At 38.2% G+C, this 24,498-nt stretch overlaps 2 protein-coding genes across 3 annotated transcripts; one reads left to right on the forward strand and one right to left on the reverse strand.

The window, feature by feature from the left end:
* Positions 1-978: 978 nt before the first annotated feature.
* On the reverse strand, positions 979-3,415 carry LOC130944551 (14-3-3-like protein D). 2 transcript variants are annotated; one of them, XM_057872911.1, is made up of 7 exons: positions 3,166-3,415; positions 2,343-2,649; positions 2,159-2,246; positions 1,928-2,037; positions 1,682-1,830; positions 1,496-1,548; positions 979-1,409 (listed from the first exon to the last, which is right to left on the reverse strand). In XM_057872911.1, the coding sequence occupies exons 1-7, from the start codon at positions 3,236-3,238 to the stop codon at positions 1,407-1,409; spliced, it is 783 nt and encodes a 260-aa protein (XP_057728894.1). In that variant the 5' UTR covers positions 3,239-3,415; the 3' UTR covers positions 979-1,406. The 2 variants fall into 2 exon arrangements, with proteins under 2 accessions (XP_057728894.1, XP_057728893.1); XM_057872910.1 differs by having other exon boundaries at positions 1,496-1,551; positions 3,166-3,414.
* Positions 3,416-8,550: 5,135 nt separating this feature from the next.
* On the forward strand, positions 8,551-9,616 carry LOC130945886 (uncharacterized). Its single transcript, XM_057874581.1, has 2 exons — positions 8,551-8,863; positions 8,964-9,616. The coding sequence occupies exons 1-2, from the start codon at positions 8,551-8,553 to the stop codon at positions 9,614-9,616; spliced, it is 966 nt and encodes a 321-aa protein (XP_057730564.1).
* Positions 9,617-24,498: the final 14,882 nt, after the last annotated feature.

Consider the following 24,498-nt stretch of genomic DNA (forward strand, 5'->3'; position numbering starts at 1 on the left):
TAATGCATCTCTTTCTTTTATTCTTTTCTTCAGTATACTTCCCTCAGGTGAACTATGGTAAAGGTAATGGCATTTGAAAGTTATGTGTAAATGATCTTTCATATTTACTAGCCATGAGATTATGTAAAGAGCAATGATGACATTGTGTATCAGTATCAATCAAGACCCAAAGTAATTGATAAACACTCAAACTGACTTCTTAACAAATTCAAATTCAGATCATTAAATGTTTAATAAATTAAGTTTACGAGTATGTGAACAAAGTCTAAACTTAAATTTCAGCTCATATTCATGGAATTTGAGTATGGATAAACTCGATTAATTGGACACATGAACTTGATTATAATTATATGTTACTTATTATTACTATTAATACATATTTACTTATTTATACTTTTAATTTATATGACATGCATGTTTACTAAATATGTGAAGTTAAAATGGCTTTATTTATATCGCATCTAAATCATATTTTTTTAATCTATTTTATTGCAGATTAAATAAGTAATAAATAAATAAGACGAATTTAACTAGGTTATTTATGATAAAAGAAATACATTTTTATATTTCTCTTTTGATATAAAATTTATAATTTTCTTTATATATATACACACAAATTATGGATATACTATTTGAGCCAACTCGAGTTTTAAGTTTTAACAGAGCCAAACTTAAACTTTTCAATTAGCCTTGATTGTTAATAAATTGAATTCAAATTTCGTAAACTTAAACTTGGCCTGGTTCACTGCACTTCAAATTTCCAACCCTAGTGATAATACAAAAATTAAAACATTACACACTCTTCAGTAGTTTCTTACCTTTTCAATCGTACCCCATGTCATGATTAGACTCATAAATTTACCTAATATTAACTTTGCATTCAGTTACATGTATGGTTGGTGCACTGCCATGAAAATGAGAGTAGTAACCCAATGTACCAATCTTTTCAAAATATACGATATTGTGAAGGTTTAGAAGTCAAAGTAAAATGCCATGAAGTATCATCTAAAAATCAATATGGAATACATCAGTATTTCCATATGAAGTTGCAGTATTTCGTTGGAAATAGGGGATTACAACATAAGCAATACTCATCAATCAATTTCCCCACAAAGGAGGAAAGGCAGGGAATGAAACAGACCATTTCCAGCCACCACACAAAATAAAAACCATACAATAATTATAGCACAAATGGAGTTTGTTTCTTTTTCCCCTATTGGGAAGTATGACCAATCAAGAAGACAACAGAGATGAGAGGGAGAAAGAGAAAGAGAAAAAGAGAGAGAGAAGAGGAAACAAATAGAAAAACCCTATCTCTAGCTAATACACAGATGAGTGCTCAGCCCTCTTGTTTCATTCCCAAACACATGCATCAAAGTCCTATGGAGGTTGCACCAAGCATCAACTCACTGCAAAAAGAAGGCAATTAGATGAATGAATTGATGCAATCAAACAGAAATGAAATTATAGGAACCAAGTTGAGAGAAGCACTAACCTCAGCATCCTCACCTCCACCAAGCTTGGCAGTGCCGTTGACTTTCTGGGCATCTTCTGCAATCAAGAAAAATGGAGTGAACATTCATCGGAAACTAGTGCCATCTCTTATTACATATATTAGCAAAAGTAATAGAAAAACAATAGACCAAGGTTACTTGAATTTCTACAAGTAACTATTAACTACCTCCATCTTCCGGGATGTCAGAAGTCCACAAGGTAAGGTTGTCCCTGAGAAGTTGCATGATCAAGGTGCTATCTTTGTATGAATCCTCATTCAAGGTATCAAGCTCGGAAATAGCTTCATCAAAAGCTTGCTTTGCAAGATGACAGGCCCTGAAAATTGGAAAATGCTTAAGTTGCATATCCCATACTGAACACTAAGTTGCCAATCTACCATTATAATTCAGGATGGAAAATGAAAATGACAAACCTCTCAGGTGAATTTAAGATCTCATAATAGAAAACTGAGAAATTCAAAGCAAGACCCAAACGAATGGGATGTGTCGGGGGTAATTCAGCCTCTGCTGCAGTGGTAGCAGACTGCAATAAACAAAAAGCAATATTTATTGGCAGATCCGAAGATATCTTTGGTACATGATAGCAAAGAAGATGCAGTCAAAGTGTAAACAGCAAAAACAATATATAATAATATAAACAGCACCTCATATGCTTTCATTGACTGATCAGCAGCCTCCTTCTTCTCATTGCCACTCTTAAATTCAGCAAGATAACGATAGTAATCTCCTTTCCTGTTAATAGATTATTCAAACACCTTACAGTCACCTTATCCATAACAAAAAATATAACACTGAACCTGTAATGACGAATCAGACTTGAATACTAACATTTTATAATAGAACACAGTTGATTCACCAGCTGTAGCCGAAGGTATAAGGTGTTCATCAATCACCCTCATAACATCGTTACAGATGTTTGTAAGCTCTGCCTCAACCTTGTTCCTGTACTCCTTAATCCGCTTCGCATTTACTTCATTCCCCTTAGTTTCCTCCTTTTGCTCAATGGAAGACAAGATCCTCCAAGATGCTCTGCGAGCTCCAATCACATTCTTGTAACCAACAGAGAGAAGATTCCGCTCCTCAACAGTGAGTTCAACATCAAGATTTGCGACCTTCTTCATTGAATCCACCATCTCTGTCACAATTCACAAGCACAAAAGGACAAAAGCATCATCAGCCAAGCTTCGCATTTGACAAGATCAAAGGCAAAATGAGAACACCCTTCAATCAACTATAATACTCAAAACAGTTAAAACTATCATTTCCACAACTTGAACATGCAGCCCCAAAGTTTCAAAAATTAATCACATGCTCAAATCTTCAAACTCTAACCAATCTCCAAAATTTCTCTAAGGAAACAAAATCAGCAAAATGAAACTACAAAATAATTGAGGACTTCCAACAGTAAGAGAAGCCTAAACCTAACCAATCTCCTTTTCTGTACTCACCTTACAACCAAACTGACAGTGAACAGTATGCAGTAAGCCAAACTCATCGAAAAAAGAATAAATTTTTTCCACAGAAACTGCTATAAAATCAAAGAAGAGCATAAATCAACTAAAAACAAGCAATTTGAAAAACATCAGTTATCGAAAAAATTCAAGCACATCGATGTGAGGGGATCCGAGAAGAAAAGGAAGAAGCCGTAAACCTTCGTAACGCTCAGCCTGCTCGGCGAGCTTGGCGACGTAGACGAAGGTCTCACGGTCCTTGGAGGAAGCCATCACCGATCTCTCCGAAATTAGGGTTTCTGATAAATTCTCTCACAAATTATCAAACACACTCTCTCTCTCTCTGTTTCTGTGTCTCTGTTATTCTTCGTGCTCGGGTTCTGTAATCGGTAGGGAAAGGGAAGTGGGGTGAGTGAAATGTCGAATTTGCCCTTTACTTTTCTTTATTTTTATGCTGTTCGGTCCTTTTGATGCTCGACAAAGACGAGGGACTCGCACGGATTTGCCTACGTGCGCGACAGGCGGAGACTAACTCCACTTCTACCCAATCATTCAGCTCCGCGTGTTCCTAAAGTAAAAATTTTTAGCCAGTCACAGATTGCCACGTTAACATCCATGGCCAATTAAATGTTTTTCGTTTTCTTACTTTTTTTTTATATGAAAATTAAAGTCTAATTAGAACCATAAATCTAATGACATTAGAGAAAAATAAGGTAGGAGAATGTGGTCAAGAAAAAAATATGCTGTGCTAATTAAGCGCTGTAATAATAAGTAATAAATTATATAAATATTTTGTATCAAACAAAATTACATATATTTTTCTTTTCGGCGAGAATATTTATTATCTAACATACTAATTACTAATTTATTAATTTATAATATTTTAATAGATAAAATAGTTACTCCAAAATATTATAATTTTTTATATTCAAAACGAAAAGCAAATTTTCAAGTAAAAAATTTTTGCCAACTAAACTACGTGCTTGTTTGTCACAACTCACGAGTAATATTTTAGTTGATCGAATTTCCTTTTATATATATATTCGGTGATTTTTAGTCAATTTTCTTAAAAATAAAAAGTCAGGTTTTTTTATATCCTTATGTAAGTATTGAATGTTTAATGATTTTTTTTAAGTTTTGTCAAGAAACAAATTAATAATGTGTATAATATTTAAAATTATAACAATTAATTATTTAAATTTGTGTTATTACAAGAAATGAGTATTATTATCCAACTATGATCAACCACCACGAATTGATATATTATTTTTGGAAGTTTTTTTTATTTTATTTATTTTAATTTGTATGTTATAAATTTTGTATGTATATTAATTACGTTAAATTTATATTTAGATTGTGTTTTAATTTAATACATTTAATTGAATTGTATTAAATTTTATTATAATTGTTTTTTAATTTTTTTTAAATTTAATATCCATAAATATTCTCATATATCCGCTTTCTTAAAAAAATAAATAGAAATTTATAACAAAAATAGGAGATATTTTATTAAACGAAAATAGAAAATGAAAAATAAAAGAGAAATCTTTGTTCCTATAAGATTTTATTGTCATTTTTACTCGTGATATTATTTACTTTTGACATATGTTTTGTCATAGAAAAGTAAACAAGAGATGTAAATTATTCAAATTCTTAGACAAATATTTTTTTATTTATTTTTTTAGTTAGAATTGAATAATAAATTAGATGGTTTGAAAAAAATTATAAACTATAAATTAAGATTTTTAAAAAATTTTGTAATTTATAAAAAATTTATTATAATTGAATAATTTAATTTTTAAAACTCAAATTAAATAAATAATTAATATTAATTATAATAATATAATTAAATTTATCTAATAATTATTGAACAAATCATAAAAGTATCTAACTCATTATTTATGAGGAAAATGTCTAAAAATTGCCCATAATTTTTGTCTCTTTTGTATGAGGCAGAGTTGTCTTTCCACAATTCTGTGTATATGTTGTGGTTTGTTTTTCTTTCAAAAGTATTCCTAATATTATTGTCACCGAAAATGATGGCTCTTTTTTTTATTCTTCCTTCTCTTTTGAAGAATTATATGCTCTTTAAACATTATTGCACCTACATTAGTTGACACTAAGTTCTCTCTAGATTATCCTATGCATGCGTATCCCAATGTGCACATCAATTTAATCCATTTTTAAAATGTAATTTTCCTAAATACTGCCGTACATTACTTCATATTGCTATCGGTTTATAATAAAATAATGAGTAAATTATTATTTTTATCCATAAAAATTGAAAATATTAACATATTTATTTATCGAATACAAAATTATCCTATGCATGCGTATCCCAATGTGCACATCAATTTAATCCATTTTTAAAATGTAATTTTCCTAAATACTGCCGTACATTACTTCATATTACTATCGGTTTATGATAAAATAATGAATAAATTATTATTTTTATTCATAAAAATTGAAAATATTGACATATTTATTTATTAAAGATAAAATTATCATTTGTAACTATAAAAAATGACTTTTACAAGTAAAATTATTCAAATCCTAAAAAATTAAATAAAATTTTTAAATTACTTTTCTCTCCAGTCTCCACCACTACTACCATTGTCTTCCCTCCTCTTTCTTTTCATTCCTTCTCAAACCAAAATCTGTTCCAGAAAGTCAGTCTCCCTCTTTTTTCTTCTCTCTCTGTTACGTGCTATTGTTCTCTCTGGTGATGGCGTCGTCATCCGTAGCCTCGTGTCTCATCTTTTCAGTCCCAAGAAAAGATCGCCGTTGAGTGGTGGTAGCATAGCCACGATCAGAAGTTCGCGTCGGAACCCATGGATCCGAGATCTTCGCCCTTCTCCATTATTGCTTCATCAAGGTAAATAGAACTTGTTTTCGTCTTATTTTCTCCGCTTCTCCTTTACGACGGCATTGTTGCTAGCCGTTCGTTGCGCGACACTGATGTTCAAAGGGGTTCTGTCGTCGGCTTCTTCATCCGAGTCTATTTCGCACCACCCACAACCGCCTTCGTCTAGAGAGTTTGATTCTGCATCCAGGGAGGTTGGTACCAGATCCAGAAGCTCTGATTGTAAATTTGGAATTTTTGTTTTTGAATGTTTTAAATGGATGTTGAGTAGTAGAAATTCTGAATTAGAAAATGTCTTGAGTTTATGGCGAGAAGGAGTAGATCTGGCAAGGACTAAGCTGACGGCGACGATCTGAGGGAGTTGGAGATCACTGGAGGTGGCTGAGCCAGCTGAGGGTGGCGTGCGAAAGAGGATGAGAGACGTGATGTGATTATGGTGAGTGAGGATGCCTCTGTAACTGAGAGAAGGGAGGGCCAAGAGAGCGGAGACTGCATGGAGAGAGGTCGTCTGGAAAGCTTGCGAATTTTGGATGGCGGCAATGATTATGGTAGTTGGGGATGAGAGTGGCGGTGAAGAAGAGTTTGGATGGTGTTGGGATTTGAGATTAGAAAAGTGGGGTGAAGATAAGGATAATTTACAGATTTTAGATGATATTTTAGTGTTTAGATAATTTTGTTGTGCAGAATCCATATCTCATGGATACAAATAATAATTTTTTTCTTTTATGAGTAGATATGTCAGTATTTTCAATTTTTGTGGATAAAAATAATAATTTCCTCTAAAATAATTAAAATCTTTATTTTTGGGGGTACTATGATAAAATAATTTTAAAAAATTGGTCATATTAGACCAATTATTACAAGTTGTAGTGCCATTTTTAAAGTAGCTTAGAAAACTACTAATAACTCATTATCAAATTAATTTTGTTAAGCAAACTATATTCCTATGTCATTGTCATTATAGCTTCCTTGGTATGGTTAGAATCAGTTCTGAGGATGTGATTCACTGATTTGTTTGTGAAAAAAGAAATAAAATAAAATAAGATGAGACGTTTAGAAAAGATTAATAGAGGATAAACTTAAATATTTAGCTGTAAAGATTAGATTCAATCAATTTTTTATCCGTTAATACAAAAAGTTTCTGCGCAAATATATTGTTTTTTTTATCATAATTAATTTAAAAATTAGCATCAAATATTGTTTATATTAAATTTGTTTTTTAAAAGAAAATGATTGATGGTTGATATCTAATATATAGATTTTCGGTTTATTGCTTACTTTGTCCGAGGCTAAAATTCAAACCTAATAATGGATTTTTTATTTAAATAAATAAAATAAATGTAATAATTACCGAAATAAATAATTTAAAAAATATTTATCGTTTTATGTTTTCTAATTTTATCTCGTTTACACTGTAAATGAGATGACATCATTTCATTTATACTGTAAACGAGATAAAGCACGTTAGCTGCACCGCGGCTATCTCGTTTACAGTGTAAACGAGATAGACACGTATCTTGTTTACACTATAAATGAAATACATGAAATATTCATTTCATTTACACTGTAAACGAGATATATAGAAGACAATCGCAGCAGGTATAAAAGAATGTCTAACCCTTAGTATTCCTCACAAAATTTTTCTATCCTTTTTGTGTCTCATATTTCTCATGAATACAAGGCATTAATGGCCAGTAATAGTCCATACATAGTTGTGCTTGTTTATCCAAATTGTCGTATGAGAAATGGCGACAACGGGGTGACATTTGAGTGTGAGGATCTGATATTGTTTCCCACTCAGTGTGTGAAAACGTTGTCATATTTGAAGAGTTTGATATTGAGCAAGCTCAGTGGAACACAAGCGATGGAAATCGGAAGGGTGGCGTATAGGTTACTGGCACCCAGGGTAACGGAGTCTTCCGGTTTCGACTATTCTGACTTCAAGGGGACGAGCATGTGCGCCTGATATTCGACATCCATGGGAGGATCATGGTGGAGCAGGTAATGGAGCTTTCCGCAGAGGTGGGATACAATGGTGATGGGAGTTTCGTACACTCGACCTATGTACAGGACGACCAACCTCTCCCACCACCGCCCATTCATGTCGTCATTCCAGTGGATGAGGCAGGGGTGGGCGAGGAGGAGTCAGACGAGGATTATGTGGCAGACAGTGCGGACATCGATTTGTCCGATGGTGGGGATGAGGATGAATGTGTTCCAGAGATACCTGTCCAGACTGTGGCACGCCATGTCCTGCCTCCACTCACCCAATTCCGCCGCTATCGGCAGTGCCAACTCACTATCACAGTTTGGATCTGGACGCCATGCATGAGAGGACTCTATTTCCTGACACGGGTGAAGAGGATTACAACCTAGACGGCAGTGTAGAGTTTCGGGTCAGCCACAAGTTTAGAAGCCGAGAGGCAGTGCTTTAGGGTGTGAAGAACTACAGTATTCGCAGGAGTGCGGAGTACGGGTGATCGAATCGGACCGGTTAAAGTACCATGTGCATTGCCGTCAAGCTGAGAATGGGTGTCAATGGAGCCTCCGTGTGGCCCTTCGGCAGAACCTTGGTTACTGGTAAGCTTAAATTTAGTTGCGCTTTTCAGTACTTCTGTACGATATATTAAGTAGGTGTCCGACATGGCTAAAGCAATACTATTTTGTCGTGTTCAGGGAGGTTCGGAGGGTTGGTGGAGTGCATAGTTGTCTAGAACCCACCATGTCTCAAGACTATCGTCAGTTAGATAGCAGTCTGATCTGCAGAGTCATCTTGCCGTTGATTCAGTCCAACCCCTCTGTAAGCATTCCAGTTTTGCAAGGTGCGGTCCAGGCAAGTTATCACTTCAAACCATCCTACAAAAAGGTGTGGATGACCAAGCAGAAGACAATTGCACAGATATACGGGTATTGGGAAGAGTCGTACAATAAGGTGTCGAAGCTGCTTCAGGCACTACAGAGCTGTTTTCCTGGTACCATTTGTGACCTACGCGTCAAACCGTTCTACGATGGACACCTCCTAGTACGCGACTGCAGTATGTTCGACAAGGTATTTTTGGCTTTCCCGTCACGTGTCGAGGTCTTCAAGCATTGCAAGTCCTTTATCTCTGTAGACGGTACGCATCTATATGGCAGGTACGGTGAGTGTTGCTTATTGCAGTGCACAAGATGGGAAAAGCAACATCCTGCCTATTGCTTTTGCCACTGTGGAGTCCGAGAGCACTGAGTCATGGCCGTTCTTTCTTACTAATCTGAGACGCCACGTCCCCCCACAAGACAGCCTGTTGGTTATCTCCGACAGATCTCAGGCCATCAAGGCTGCGCTAAGCTCCTATGATAGTGGTTGGTATCCCCCAAGAGCCTTCCATGCTTACTGCATCAGACACATGGCTGCGAATTTTATGACTCGGTTCAAGTCAGCTGAGGGCAAGAGATACCTCATTAATGCTGCTTATAGTCTAAGAAAGGCTGGGTACGAGTGGTACTTGGATGCCTTGAGAGGAGTCTCCTCGTCGATGGTGGACTGGGTGGGTTGTTTCAGGAAGGAGATTCGACTACAACATTGCGACAGCGGGCGGCGGTTTGGTCACATGACCACAAATCTGTCCGAGTGCATCAATGCAGTGTTGAAGGGGACCCGATATTTGCTGATTTCTGCCATTGTGCGGATCACGTATGAAAGATTGCAGAAGTTGTTTGTGACGAAGAGCAGAGAGGCGCAATCACAACTGGCTGCTGGATGTCGATTCTCACAAAGACTCTTGGCTGCCATTGAGAAGAACAGATAAGGGATACCAAAGATGCATGTCACTTGATGAGCGGATAATTTGTACGCTTTTTGGCATTGTTTTTAGTATGTTTTTAGTATGATCTAGTTAGTTTTTAGTATATTTTTATTAGTTTTTAGTTAAAAATCACTTTTCTGGACTTTACTATGAGTTTGTGTGTTTTTCTGTGATTTCAGGTATTTTCTGGCTGAAATTGAGGGATCTGAGCAAAAATCTGATCCAGAGACTCAAAAGGACTGCAGATGTTGTTGGATTCTGACCTCCCTGCACTCGAAGTGGATTTTCTGGAGCTACAGAAGCCCAATTGGCGCGCTCTCAACGGCGTTGGAAAGTAGACATCCTGGGCTTTCCAGCAATATATGATAGTCCATACTTTGCCCAAGATTTGATGGCCCAAACCGGCGTTCAAAGTCACCCTCAGAAATTCCAGCGTTAAACGCCGGAACTGGCACCAAAATGGGAGTTAAACGCCCAAACTGGCATAAAAGCTGGCGTTTAACTCCAAGAAGAGTCTCTACACGAAAATGCTTCATTGCTCAGTCCAAGCACACACCAAGTGGGCCCGGAAGAGGATTTTTATGTCATTTACTCATCTCTGTACACCCTAGGCTACTAGTTCTCTATATATAGGACCTTTTACTATTGTATTTATCATCTTTGGACATCTAGTTCTTAGATCAGATCTTGGTTCTTCTGGTTCCCTCTCTGGGGCCGAAACCAATGATCACTCTTGTTCTTATGTATTTTCAACGGTGGAGTTTCTACACACCATAGATTAAGGTGGGGAGCTCTGCTGTACCTCGAGTATTAATGCAATTACTATTGTTCTTCTATTCAATTCCGCTTGTTCTTTATCCAAGATATTACTTGTTCTTCAACTTGATGAATGTGATGATCCGTGACACTCATCATCATTCTCACTCATGAACAAGGTGACTGACAACCACTCTTGTTCTACAAGCAATCAAAGCTCTAGTGAATATCTCTTGGATTCCTGATAACACGATGCATGGTTGATCGCCTGACAACCGAGTGCTCGCCTGACAAACGAGCCAACCATTCCGTGAGATCAGAGTCTTCGTGGTATAGGCGAGAACTGATGGCGGCATTCGAGAGAATCTGGAAGGTCTAACCTTGTCTGTGGTATTCTGAGTAGGATTCAATGATTGAATGACTGTGACGTGCTTCAAACTCCTGAAGGCGGGGCGTTAGTGACAGACGCAAAAGAATCACTGGATTCTATTCCGGCCTGATTGAGAACCGACAGATGGATAGCCGTGCCGTGACAGGGTGCGTTGAACATTTCCAATGAGAGGATGGGAGGTAGCCACTGACAACGGTGAAACCCTTGCATAAGCTTGCCATGGAAAGGAGTAAGAAGGATTGGATGAAAACTGTAGGAAAGCAGAGAAACGGAAGGGAAGGCATCTTCATTCGCTTGTCTGAAGTTCCTACCAATGAATTACATAAGTATCTCTATCTTTATCTTTTATGTTATTTTCGTTCATCACCATTATACATTTGAGTCTGCCTGACTGAGATTTACAAGATGACCATAGCTTGCTTCATACCAACAATCTCCGTGGGATCGACCCTTACTCGCGTAAGGTTTATTACTTGGACGACCCAGTGCACTTGCTGGTTAGTTGTGCGAAGTTGTGTAATGCCATGGAATTGAGCTACCAAGTTTTTGGAGTTCATGACCGGGGATTATGAGAGTTGTGAAAAGTATTGTTCACAATTTCGCGCACCAAGTTTTTGGCGCCGTTGCCGGGGATTGTTTTGTGTATGGACAACTGACGGTTCATCTTGTTGCTTAGATTAGGTATTTTTTTTTCGAAATTCTTGAAGATGAATTCTAGAGTTTCATGATGATTTGTTGAAGTCTGGCTGGCTGAGAAGCCATGTCTAATCTCATTGGACCGAGGTTTCAACTTGTCATCACAAGAGCTTGTTGATATCTATCAATCTTGCTTTTGGAGCAGTGATCTGCTAAGGCTTGGCTGGCCTTTGGCCATGTCTAGTGTTTTGGACCGAAGCTCTCTTTGAAAGCTTGGCTGGCTGTGAAGCCATGTCTAATTCCTGGACCGGAGTCTTAGACTAGCATTGCACTGATTCCTGGAATTCTCATTAAGAATTTTGATATCTTTTTCCACTTAATTTTCGAAAAACACAAAAAAATTTACAAAAATCATAAAATCCAAAAAAAAAATTTCTTGTTTGAGTCTAGTGTCTCATCTTAAGTTTGGTGTCAATTGCATACATTTGTGTGTCTTAAGGATCTTCAAATAATTCTTGATGATTTCTTACTCTGATCTTTGAATTCTTTTGACTTGAGTGTTTATGTGTCTCATATAGTGTCAGTAGTATACAAACTGCTAAGTTTGGTGTCTTGCATGCATTGTTATTTGATTCTTGTTGCATTTTGATTATTAAAAATCCAAAAATATTTTTTTAAGTTGTGCCTTTTCAAGTCAATAATACAAAGAATTGAAGATTCAGAACATGCTGCAGAGGAATTATACAGAAAAAGCTGGGCGTTCAAAACGCCCAGTGAAGAAGGACAGACTGGCGTTTAAACGCCAGCCAGGGTACCTGGTTGGGCGTTTAACGCCCAAAAAGGGTGCATTTTGGGCGTTAAACGCCAGAATGGATACCATTCTGGGCGTTTAACGCCAGGATGGCAAAGGGGGAAGATTTTGTTTTCAAATCAATTTTTTTTCAAGTTTTCAAAGTTTTTCAAAATCAAATCTTTTTCAAATCATATCTTTTCAATCAAATGTTTTCAAAATCAATCTCTTTCCTTTTTCAAAGATACTTACTATCAATTAATGATTTGATTGAACATTTCAAGTATGTTGCCTTTTCTGTTGAGAAAGGTTTAATGTTTGAATCATATCTTTTCTTGATAGCCAAGTTACTAATTTTTAAAATCAAATCCTTTTTAAAATTGTTTTCAAATCATATCTTTTCAATCACATATTCTTAAAACCAATCATATCTTCTTAACCTCATCTTTTTCAAAATAGTTTTCAATCAAATCTTTTTAATTTCTAATTTCAAAATCCTTTTCAAAAATCACTTGATTTCTTTTCCACTTTGAATTTTCGAAAATTATCAATCAATTTTTCAAAATGTTTTTGACATCTTTTTAATTAATTTTCGAAAATCCTCTTCCCTTCTTCCCACATCCTTATATTTATGGAGTACTACTCCTTCTTAATGCACAATTCGAACTCTATCTAATCAAGTTCGAATTCTTCTACCTCCTTCTTCTACTTTTCGTTTCCTCTGACACATCAAGGAATCTCTATACTGTGACATAGAGGATTCCACATCTTCTTGTTCTCTTCTCTTTCATATGAGCAGGAGCAGAGACAAAGGCATTCTTGTTGAAGCTGACCCTGAACCTGAAAGGACCTTGAAGAGAAAGCTAAGAGAAGCCAAAGCACAACTCTCTTTAGAGGACCTGACCGAATTCTTCAAAGAAGAAGAACACATGGCAGCCGAAAACAACAACAATGCAAGGAAGGTGCTGGGTGACTTTACTGCACCTACTCCCGACTTCTATGGGAGAAGCATCTCTATCCCTGCCATTGGAGCAAACAACTTTGAGCTTAAACCTCAATTAGTTTCTCTAATGCAACAGAATTGCAAGTTCCATGGACTTCCAATGGAAGATCCTCATCAGTTTTTAGCTGAGTTCTTGCAAATCTGTGACACAGTCAAGACTAATGGGGTTGACCCTGAGGTCTACAGACTGATGCTATTCCCTTTTGCTGTAAGAGACATAGCTAGAATATGGTTGGACTCACAACCTAAAGATAGCCTGGACTCTTGGGAAAAGCTAGTCAATGCCTTCTTGGCAAAGTTCTTTCCACCTCAAAAATGGAGTAAGCTTAGAGTGGAAGTCCAAACCTTCAGACAGAAGGACGGAGAATCCCTCTATGAAGCTTGGGAAAGATACAAACAATTAATCAGAAAATGTCCCTCAGACATGCTTTCTGAATGGAGCATCATAGGTATTTTCTATGATGGTCTCTCTGAACTATCCAAGATGTCTTTAGATAGCTCTGCTGGAGGATCTCTTCATCTGAAGAAGACGCCTACAGAAGCTCAAGAGCTGATTGAAATGGTTGCAAATAACCAATTCATGTACACTTCTGAAAGGAATCCTGTGAACAATGGGAATAGTCAGAAGAAAGGAGTTCTTGAGATTGATGCTCTGAATGCCATTCTGGCTCAGAATAAATTATTGACTCAACAAGTCAATTTGATTTCTCAAAGTCTGTCTGGAATGCAAAATGCACCTGGCAGTACTAAGGATGCTTCATCTGAGGAAGAAGCTTATGATCCTGAGAACCCTTCAATGGAAGAGGTGAATTACCGAGGAGAACCCTATGGAAACACCTATAATTCTTCATGGAGAAATCACCCAAATTTCTCATGGAAGAATCAAGAGAAACCTCAACAAGGTTTCAACAACAACAATGGTGGAAGAAATAGGTTTAGCAATGGCAAGCCTTTTCCATCATCTTCTCAGCAACAGACAGAGAATTCTAAGCAGAACCCCTCTGACTTAGCAACCATGGTCTCTGATCTAATCAAAACCACTCAAAGTTTCATGACTGAGACAAGGTCCTCCATTAGGAATTTGGAGGCACAAGTGGGACAGCTGAGCAAGAAAGTTACTGAACTCCCTCCTAGTACTCTCCCAAGTAATACAGAAGAAAATCCAAAAGGAGAGTGCAAAGCCATAACCATGGCCGAATATAGAGAGGAAAGAGAGGAGGTGGACGCCACTGAGGAAGACCTCAATGGGCGTGCACCAACCTCCTCTGCGTTCCCCAATAAGGAACCATGGGAATCTGAGGCTCAAAATGAGACCATAGAGATTCCATTGGACTTACTTCTGCCTTTCATGAGCTCTGATGAGTATTCTTCCTCTGAAGAGGATGAGTATGTCACTGAAGAGTAAGTTGCTAAATATCTTGGAGCAATCATGAAGCTAAATGACAAGTTATTCGGAAATGAGACTTGGGAAGATGAACCTCCCTTGCTCACCAGAGAACTGGATGACTTGTCTAGGCAGAAATTACCTCAAAAGAGACAAGATCCTGGGAAGTTTTCCATACCTTGTACCATAGGCACCATGACCTTCAAAAAGGCTCTGTGTGACTTAGGGTCAAGTGTAAACCTCATGCCTCTCTCTGTAATGGAGAAGCTAGGGATCTTTGAGGTACAAGCTGCAAGAATCTCATTAGAGATGGCAGACAATTCAAGGAAATAAGCTCATGGACTTGTAGAGAATGTTTTGGTAAAAGTTGAAGACCATTACATCCCTACTGATTTCATAGTCCTAGAGACTGGGAAGTGCATGGATGAATCCATCATCCTTGGCAGACCCTTCCTAGCCACAGCAAAGGCTGTGATTGATGTTGATGGAGGTGAACTGATCATTCAAGTGAATGAAAAATCCTTGGTGTTTAAGGCTCAAGGATATCCCTCTGTCACCATGGAGAAGAAGCATGAAGAGCTTCTCTCAAATCAGAGACAAACAGAGCCCCCACAGTCAAACTCTAAGTTTGGTGTTGGGAGGCCACAACCAAACTCTAAGTTTGGTGTTGAACCCCCACATTCAAACTCTAAGTTTGGTGTTGGGAGGTTCCGACATTGCTCTGAGTATCTGTGAGGCTCCATGAGAGCCCTCTGTCAAGCTACTGACATTAAAGAAGCGCTTGTTGGGAGGCAACCCAATGATTATATTTTATCTATTTCCCTTTGTTATTTTATGTTTTTTGTAGGTTGATGATCATAAGAAGTCACAAAATCCATTGAAAAAGCAAAAACAAAATGAAAAACAGAAAGAAAAACAGCACACCCTGGAGGAAGAACTCACTGGCGTTTAAACGCCAGTGAGGCTAGCAGTTGGGCGTTTAACGCCCAGTCTGGCACCATTCTGGGCGTTTAACGCCAGAAAGGGGCACCAGACTAGCGTTAAACGCCAGAAAAGGGCAAGAACCTGGCGTTAAACGCCAGGAATGGGCACCATCCCGGCGTTTAACGCCAGAAATGACTCAAAACGTGATTTTGAGCAACATTTGGTGCAGGGATGACTCTTCCTTGACACCACAGGATCTGTGGACCCCACAGGACCCCCACCAACCCCACCACCACCCTCTCTCTTCTTCCCCCATTCACCAATCACCTCAATACCTCTTCCCCAAAAACCCTTCACCTATCAAATCCCATCTTTCTCTTCACCACTCACTTCCATCCTTCACAAAACCCCACCAACCTCACCCTTCAAATTCAAACCACTTTCCCTCCCAAACCCACCCATAATGGCCGAATACAAAGCCATTCCCTTCTCCCTCATTTCTTCTTCTTCTACTCTCTTCTTTCTTCTTTTGCTCGAGGACGAGCAAACCTTTTAAGTTTGGTGTGGTAAAAGCGTTGCTTTTTCGTTTTTCCATAACCATTTATGGCATCCAAGGCCGGAGAAACCTCTAGAAAGAGGAAAGGGAAGGCAAAAGCTTCCACCTCCGAGTCATGGGAGATGGAGAGATTCATCTCAAGGGTGCATCAAGACCACTTCTATGAAGTTGTGGCATTGAAGAAGGTGATTCCCGAGGTCCCCTTTTCACTCAAAAAGGGTGAATATCCGGAGATCCGCCATGAGATCCGAAGAAGAGGTTGGGAAGTGCTTACCAACCCCATTCAACAAGTCGGAATCTTGATGGTTCAAGAGTTCTATGCCAATGCATGGATCACCAAGAACCATGATCAAAGTGTTAACCCGAATCCAAAGAATTATCTTACTATGGTTCGGGGGAATTACTTGGATTTTAGTCCGGAAAGTGTAAGGTTGGCATTCAATTTGCCCATGATGCAAGGAGATGAACATCCTTACACTAGAAGGGTCAACTTTGATCAAAGGTTGGACCAAGTCCTCACAGTCATATGTGAAGAGGGCGCACAATGGAAGAGAGATTCAAGAGGCAAGCCGGTTCAATTGAGAAGGCATGACCTCAAACCCGTGGCTAGAGGATGGTTGGAGTTCATTCAACGCTCAATCATTCCCACTAGCAACCGGTCCGAAGTTACCATAGACCGGGCCATCATGATTCATAGCATCATGATTGGAGAAGAAGTGGAAGTTCATGAGGTTATAGCCCAAGAACTCTATAAAGTGGCGGACAAGTCTTCCACCTTGGCAAGGCTAGCCTTTCCTCATCTCATTTGTCACCTCTGTTATTCAGTTGGAGTTGACATAGAAGGAGATACCCCCATTGATGAGGACAAGCCCATCACTAAGAAAAGGATGGAACACACAAGAGACCCCTCTCATCATGAGATCCCTGAGATGCCTCAAGAGATGCACTTTCCTCCACAAAACTATTGGGAGCAACTAAACACCTCCCTAGGAGAATTGAGTTCCAACATGGGACAACTAAGGGTGGAGCACCAAGAACACTCCATCATCCTCCATGAAATTAGAGAAGATCAAAGAATCATGAGAGAGGAGCAACAAAGACAAGGAAGAGACATTGAGGAGCTCAAGCACTCCATAGGATCTTCAAGAGAAAGAAAGAGCCGCCATCACTAAGGTGGACCCGTTCTTTAATTTCCTTGTTCTTTATTCTTCTGTTTTTCGAATTTTATGCTTATGTTTATCCATGTTTGTGTCTTGTGATCATTAGTGTCTTAGTATCTATGCCTTAAAGTTATGAATGTCCTATGAATCCATCACCTTTCTTAAATAAAAAAGTGCTTAATTGAAAAAGATAAGAATTGCATGAATTCTGAATTTTATAATAGTTTAATTATTTTGATGTGGTGGCATTACTTTTGTCTTCTGAATGTATGCTTGAACAGTGCATATGTCTTTTGAATTTGTGGTTCATGAATGTTGGCTCTTGAAAGAATGATGAAAAAGGAGACATGTTACTGAGGATCTGAAAAATCATAAAAATGATTCTTGAAGCAAGAAAAAGCAGTGAATACAAAAAAAAAAGAAAGCAAGCGAAAAAAAAAACCGAAAAAAAAAGAAGAAAGAGGAAAAGAAAGAAAAAGAAAGAAATAAAGTTGTGATCCAAGGCAAAAAGAGTGTGCTTAAGAACCCTGGACACCTCTAATTGGGGATTCTAGCAAAGCTGAGTCACAATCTGAAAAGGTTCACCCAATTATGTGTCTGTGGCATGTATGTATCCGGTGGTAATACTGGAAGACAGAGTGCTTTGGGCCACGGCCAAGACTCAATAAGTAGCTGTGTTCAAGAATCATCATACTTAACTAGGAGAATCAATAACACTATCTGGATTCTGAGTTCCTAAAGAAGCCAATCATTCTGAGTTACAAAGGATAGAGTGAGATGCCAAAACTGTTCAGAGGCAAAAAGCTAAAAGCCCCGCTCATCTAATTAATACTGATCTTCATAGATGTTTTTGGAATTCATTGCATATTCTCTTCTTTTTATCTTATTTGATTCTCAGTTGCTTGAGGACAAGCAACAATTTAAGTTTGGTGTTGTGATGAGCGGATAATTTGTACGCTTTTTGGCATTATTTTTAGTATGTTTTTAGTATGATCTAGTTAGTTTTTAGTATATTTTTATTAGTTTTTAGTTAAAAATCACTTTTCTGGACTTTACTATGAGTTTGTGTGTTTTTCTGTGATTTCAGGTATTTTCTGGCTGAAATTGAGGGATCTGAGCAAAAATCTGATCCAGAGACTCAAAAGGACTGCAGATGTTATTGGATTCTGACCTCCCTGCACTCGAAGTGGATTTTCTGGAGCTACAGAAGCCCAATTGGCGCGCTCTCAACGGCGTTGGAAAGTAGACATCCTGGGCTTTCTAGCAATATATGATAGTCCATACTTTGCCCAAGATTTGATGGCCCAAACCGGCGTTCAAAGTCACCCTCAGAAATTCCAGCGTTAAACGCCGGAACTGGCACCAAAATGGGAGTTAAACGCCCAAACTGGCATAAAAGCTGGCGTTTAACTCCAAGAAGAGTCTCTACACGAAAATGCTTCATTGCTCAGCCCAAGCACACACCAAGTGGGCCCGGAAGAGGATTTTTATGTCATTTACTCATCTCTGTACACCCTAGGCTACTAGTTCTCTATATATAGGACCTTTTACTATTGTATTTATCATCTTTGGACATCTAGTTCTTAGATCAGATCTTGGTTCTTCTGGTTCCCTCTCTGGGGCCGAAACCAATGATCACTCTTGTTCTTATGTATTTTCAACGGTGGAGTTTCTACACACCATAGATTAAGGTGGGGAGCTCTGCTGTACCTCGAGTATTAATGCAATTACTATTGTTCTTCTATTCAATTCCGCTTGTTCTTTATCCAAGATATTACTTGTTCTTCAACTTGATGAATGTGATGATCCGTGACACTCATCATCATTCTCACTCATGAACAAGGTGACTGACAACCACTCTTGTTCTACAAGCAATCAAAGCTCTAGTGAATATCTCTTGGATTCCTGATAACACGATGCATGGTTGATCGCCTGACAACCGAGTGCTCGCCTGACAAACGAGCCAACCATTCCGTGAGATCAGAGTCTTCGTGGTATAGGCGAGAACTGATGGCGGCATTCGAGAGAATCCGGAAGGTCTAACCTTGTCTGTGGTATTCTGAGTAGGATTCAATGATTGAATGACTGTGACGTGCTTCAAACTCCTGAAGGCGGGGCGTTAGTGACAGACGCAAAAGAATCACTGGATTCTATTTAGGCCTGATTGAGAACCGACAGATGGATAGCCGTGCCGTGACAGGGTGCGTTGAACATTTCCAATGAGAGGATGGGAGGTAGCCACTGACAACGGTGAAACCCTTGCATAAGCTTGCCATGGAAAGGAGTAAGAAGGATTGGATGAAAACTGTAGGAAAGCAGAGAGACGGAAGGGAAGGCATCTTCATTCGCTTGTCTGAAGTTCCTACCAATGAATTACATAAGTATCTCTATCTTTATCTTTTATGTTATTTTCGTTCATCACCATTATACATTTGAGTCTGCCTGACTGAGATTTACAAGATGACCATAGCTTGCTTCATACCAACAATCTCCGTGGGATCGACCCTTACTCGCGTAAGGTTTATTACTTGGACGACCCAGTGCACTTGCTGGTTAGTTGTGCGAAGTTGTGTAATGCCATGGAATTGAGCTACCAAGTTTTTGGAGTTCATGACCGGGGATTATGAGAGTTGTGAAAAGTATTGTTCACAATTTCGCGCACCATCACTCATTGTGACAGGCGGGCCTCTGTGTTTGTTGTGGAGGAGCTAGAGCTGTTCGAGGGATGGGGGGAGGTTCTTTCCGTGTTTGGCTATTGGATGGTACGTGTGATTGTGGCTTATTCCAATCTCTCCACTATCCATGCTGCCTCGGACTTGCTGGGTGCGCTGCAGCTAGCATCGAGTGGGACCCGTATGTGCATCTTTTGTACAAACAGGAAGCTGTGTTCAAGGTGTACGAGATGGGGTTTCCCCTTATCCCTGATGAGTTGATGTGGGCGGAGTGGCATGGGCCCAATCATGCATCGGATGGCGACTGGAAGGCTCGTGTCTACCAGATTTTAGAATGGTGCATGGTGATCCTGCGACTGGGGTCGAACCTCTTGGTCCAACCATCGTACCACTGCTGGAGTCGCTCTGGCCACCAGACATCCTCACCACGCCCAGTGATGGGGAGATACCTATTGTTCAACACAGTAAGTAAATAAAATAGTATCACTATCAGGATAACAAACAACTACAGTCATATAACTTTCAAGAAATTATCCACGATTCATACCTGTCAAGATTCACTAGAGTGCCTGGCACCTGCTTCTCCCCATTGAACTGTTGTTTCACCCGATCAACGTGGTAAAACCGGACAATGTTGAAGCAAACCAGCGGGACGGTTGACAACCAGGTACCCCACTCCTCCTCCTCACAGAACCAGTGTGGGCACAGGGCCTGCATCGCAGGGTCATCATAGACTATCCATACAAACTGAATAAAAAAATATGTCTGACAGTAACCATACGCTATCTATCTAACTGTAATAGCACACAAGTATTTAAAATCACAATATATTTTATTTCATGACTAACCTCATCGAACTGTAACCGGTCGATCGAAACCCTCCAATGCAGGACTCTGGCCTGATGCTGATCCTATTTTGCTACTGCAATCCAACTAACCTGACAGTAACTGAGACATATACGATTCATTAAGTAACACTCCATATGAATTGACAAAAATATTTAATGAATAATATTTGATTACCTCGTAGCTAGTGGATACTGGTAGATTCCTCTATCTGGTGGACATCACTGAGAAAATCTCTGATAAATCCAGCTCATCAAAAGTGGAGTGCAACCGGCAATGTTCGTGACGCCCGCTGTGCCGCCAAACAGAGTGACTGGTATGTCCAGGCCAGCACATCCAAGCCCCATGATAATGCCCTACACTCTGCAAAGTCCCGGAAAAGCGGTAGCCAACGTATGTGCATCAGAATGTTGGACTTATTTGTCAACAGATACCCTCCGATCAGTAACATAATATAGTACCTGGCATATTGTCGGAGGGTCTCTGGATCGTCGATCGGGGGTATTTGGCGGACACGATCATGCAACCACACCAGCTTTAGCGTGAAAGACTCATTTCTCTGCGTAGCCTGCTGTGCTGCCACCAGAGGCCTGGCACCAAGTAGCTGCTCCATCATGGCCCACGTCTCCGTGTGGCACCACTTATCGAAGTCACGAAGGCACCTCCCAACGGGATTCCCGTGTGCGCGTAGGCCTAGGTGGTACGCTACGTCCTACAGAGTGATAGTGACCTTACCCTACAGGAGATGAAATGTGTACGTCTCCGGACGCCATCGCTCCACGAGTGCCGAAATCAGAAATTGTCAAAAGTAAAGTCCCCGAGGGGCACCGTGTCACCGAATCCGGTCTTAGCCAGATACGGGACGATGGCGTCCGGTGGAGGAAGGGTATGGTTGACTCGCCGGGGTAGTAGAAGGCGACGCCTCTGTGGAATAAAAAAAATTAACTCATAAAGAGATAATCATAAATTTTTGTAGTCTACTTAAGAACATACTTCCATGTTTCTAGTCTACACATGTCTCTAAATTACATATGCCAGTAAGCAAATCTTAATTAAGTCATAACAATCTTACACAAGCAAATACAGTTCTAAATTCATCCTACAGACTATGCCTAAAGCATTTTACTCAGTGCTTGTCACTACAGGACTACCCTAACAATATTCACATACTTAGATTAACCAAACAAAACGCAACTAACCTCAAAGTCGGCCGCCCCGACGTATTGTCACGTCTCGTTCAGTCTATTGATGTCTCCGTCGTTCCCCGCCTAGCGTGCCATCACTGTATCAGTCTTAAACATGGTAGAAAAAGGGTTAAAAGAGGGGAAAAAGAGGTTGACTAAGTCAAAATGGGATCCAAACACACGCTATAAACGACTTATACTTATAGGCGCGGTCAAGCCTTATCTCGTTTACAGTGTAAACGAGATAAAGGGTCCATCTTATTTATAGTATAAACGAGATATCCGTGACGCAGTTGACGTGCTTTATCTCGTTTACACTGTATACGAGATACATGCAATGTCATCTCGTTTACAGTGTAAACGAGATAAGACTAGGAAACGTAAAATGGTAAATATTTTTTAAATTATTTATTTCGGTAATTATTACATTTATTTGATTTATTTAATAAAAAATCCACCTAATAATAGTGTTGGTTTTCGACTATTTTATTTAAATGAATATTTAAAAACGGTTAATTCGTAAAAAAAAATATAGAGATATAATGATAATTATGAACAATGTGAATAATAAATTAAAAAAGGTAAAATAAAAATAAAAATCAGATTATTAATTAATTATTTAATTTTAAATTTTAAAATTTGAAAAATTAGGATTAATAATTAAATGAATTCACACTACGTACCTCTCACACTTTTACCTTGTGTCAACACACGCGTTTCGTTGTCATCCCAACAACTCTCAACGCCGCTGCCTACTACCATCACGCCGTCGCCACCTCCTGTCCGCCGTCCGAGATGCACGTTATCCTCATTGTTTGTCCTCCCCGTCGTGTCATTGCTACTGCTGTGCCGCACCTTATCGACACCACCCTTCCTCTCATTGATTCGACTCCTCCTCTTCCATCTCTGGCCGTCACGCGTTCAGGTTCGAAGCCCACGAAGCAAATTCGCAACCTCGCCTAGCCGAAGTTGTCGTTGCATGGCTGCTCCGTTACCGGATATCTTCGTTACAGTATTACCCTATCACCGCCATTAACAACTACATGGACTGGTTGAACCTTATGTTGTACGATCTGTTCATTCCGGAAGGGTGTCCTTCTTCGACACAGCCACTTGCATTGTTATACAACCTTGGAGGAGTGTTCAGTGCAGATAAAGGGGTTTCGTCATAGATTTGACTCGGAATTGCCGCTAATAGGTTGACTTTTGCTGGATGTTCAATTCATTAGGTATGCAACTGGTTATCTTAATTCTTAAATGGATGGTTATTTTGTTCGATTCGGCTTAAGTATATACAATTAACAATTGTTGGATGGTCATTTCATTAGATAGCTGGATGATTATTTTAATAACTACATGGATGGTTGTTCCGGTGAGGGAAAGATTGATGCTGGTGAAGGGAGATGGTTGATGAAGGGGTGGCGGCAGGGACGGATGCATGTGTATAAGTGTGGGGGCAAGCGCCCCCACTACAATTTGAAATTTTTTTGAGTAATATATGATAATAAAATTTATTTGCCCCCATTAAATTATTAAATTTGACCCCACAATAATTTTTTACTCAATTTTTGGTACTTCATAATCAATTTAAAAATTTTATATTAGATATTGTTAGAATGATCGATTCTCAATTTAAATGAAATTTGTGTTTTTTCTTAGAAATTGACTCAAAAGAGCATTATTTATCTTTTTTTATATTAGTTTTAATTTTTTTTGTAACAACTGCATTAATGAAAAGAACTTTTTTAACTATGAATTTCAATAAAAATTGGCTTCTAATTGTATTAGATATATATATATATATATATATATATATATATATATATATATATATATATATATATATATATATATAAGAGTAATACTACACATTCAAGTCTTTTTATGAACTAAGTCTAATCAAGTTAAACAATAAGACTTTGAATAATGTTAGTCATAACTGATTTTTGTTATCTTAGACTAATTTGGTTGGACTTAGTTAACAAAAAAACTTGAATATGTAGTATTATTCTACATAAAAAGATAGATATTTCAATTGTATTATTAAGAAAAAAATTATTCAATTTTTTTAAAATATAAAACCTAAATAATATAATTTTAAAGGGTAAAGTATATTTTTTGTCCTTGAAGTTTGACAAAAATTTCAAAAATAACCTTAAGTTTTATTTTGTTTCAATTTTGTTCCAAAAGTTTTCGATTTGCATCAAATATATACCCATGACGGCTAATTTTTCAAAAAATTTAAGATTAATTCAACAATAATTTCATAAGAACAACTCTCAACACAAGCAAATCAAGCATAATTTTCATGCATTATTGTTAGATTAGTCCTAAATTTTTTGAAAATTTAGCTGTCAAGGATATATTTGATGCAAATAAAAAACTTTTGGGACAAAACTGAAACAAAATAAAACTTAAGGGTATTTTTGAAATTTTTGTCAAACTTCAGGAATAAAAAGTATACTTTACCTAATTTTAAATTATATGTTATCATTTAAATTACTATTTTAGTATTTTAATTTGTAAATTATATATTTTAAAGACTAATCATATTATATGTACATAAAAAATAATCACATGTAT

This window comes from Arachis stenosperma, chromosome 8, assembly GCF_014773155.1.
Source record: "Arachis stenosperma cultivar V10309 chromosome 8, arast.V10309.gnm1.PFL2, whole genome shotgun sequence".
NCBI classification, from domain to species: domain Eukaryota; kingdom Viridiplantae; phylum Streptophyta; class Magnoliopsida; order Fabales; family Fabaceae; genus Arachis; species Arachis stenosperma.

Bases quoted from the DNA above. Each gene is read 5' to 3' on its own strand.
- LOC130944551 (XM_057872910.1), bottom strand. From the start codon at position 3,238: ATGGCTTCCTCCAAGGACCGTGAGACCTTCGTCTACGTCGCCAAGCTC. The intron at 2,038-2,158 runs GTGCTGTTTATA...TGTTTATTGCAG, and splicing joins AGTCAATGAAAGCATATGAG to TCTGCTACCACTGCAGCAGA. The intron at 1,831-1,927 runs GTTTGTCATTTT...TCCAATTTTCAG, and splicing joins ATCTTAAATTCACCTGAGAG to GGCCTGTCATCTTGCAAAGC.
- LOC130945886 (XM_057874581.1), top strand. From the start codon at position 8,551: ATGTCTCAAGACTATCGTCAGTTAGATAGCAGTCTGATCTGCAGAGTC. The intron at 8,864-8,963 runs GTATGTTCGACA...TCTATATGGCAG, and splicing joins CCTCCTAGTACGCGACTGCA to GTACGGTGAGTGTTGCTTAT.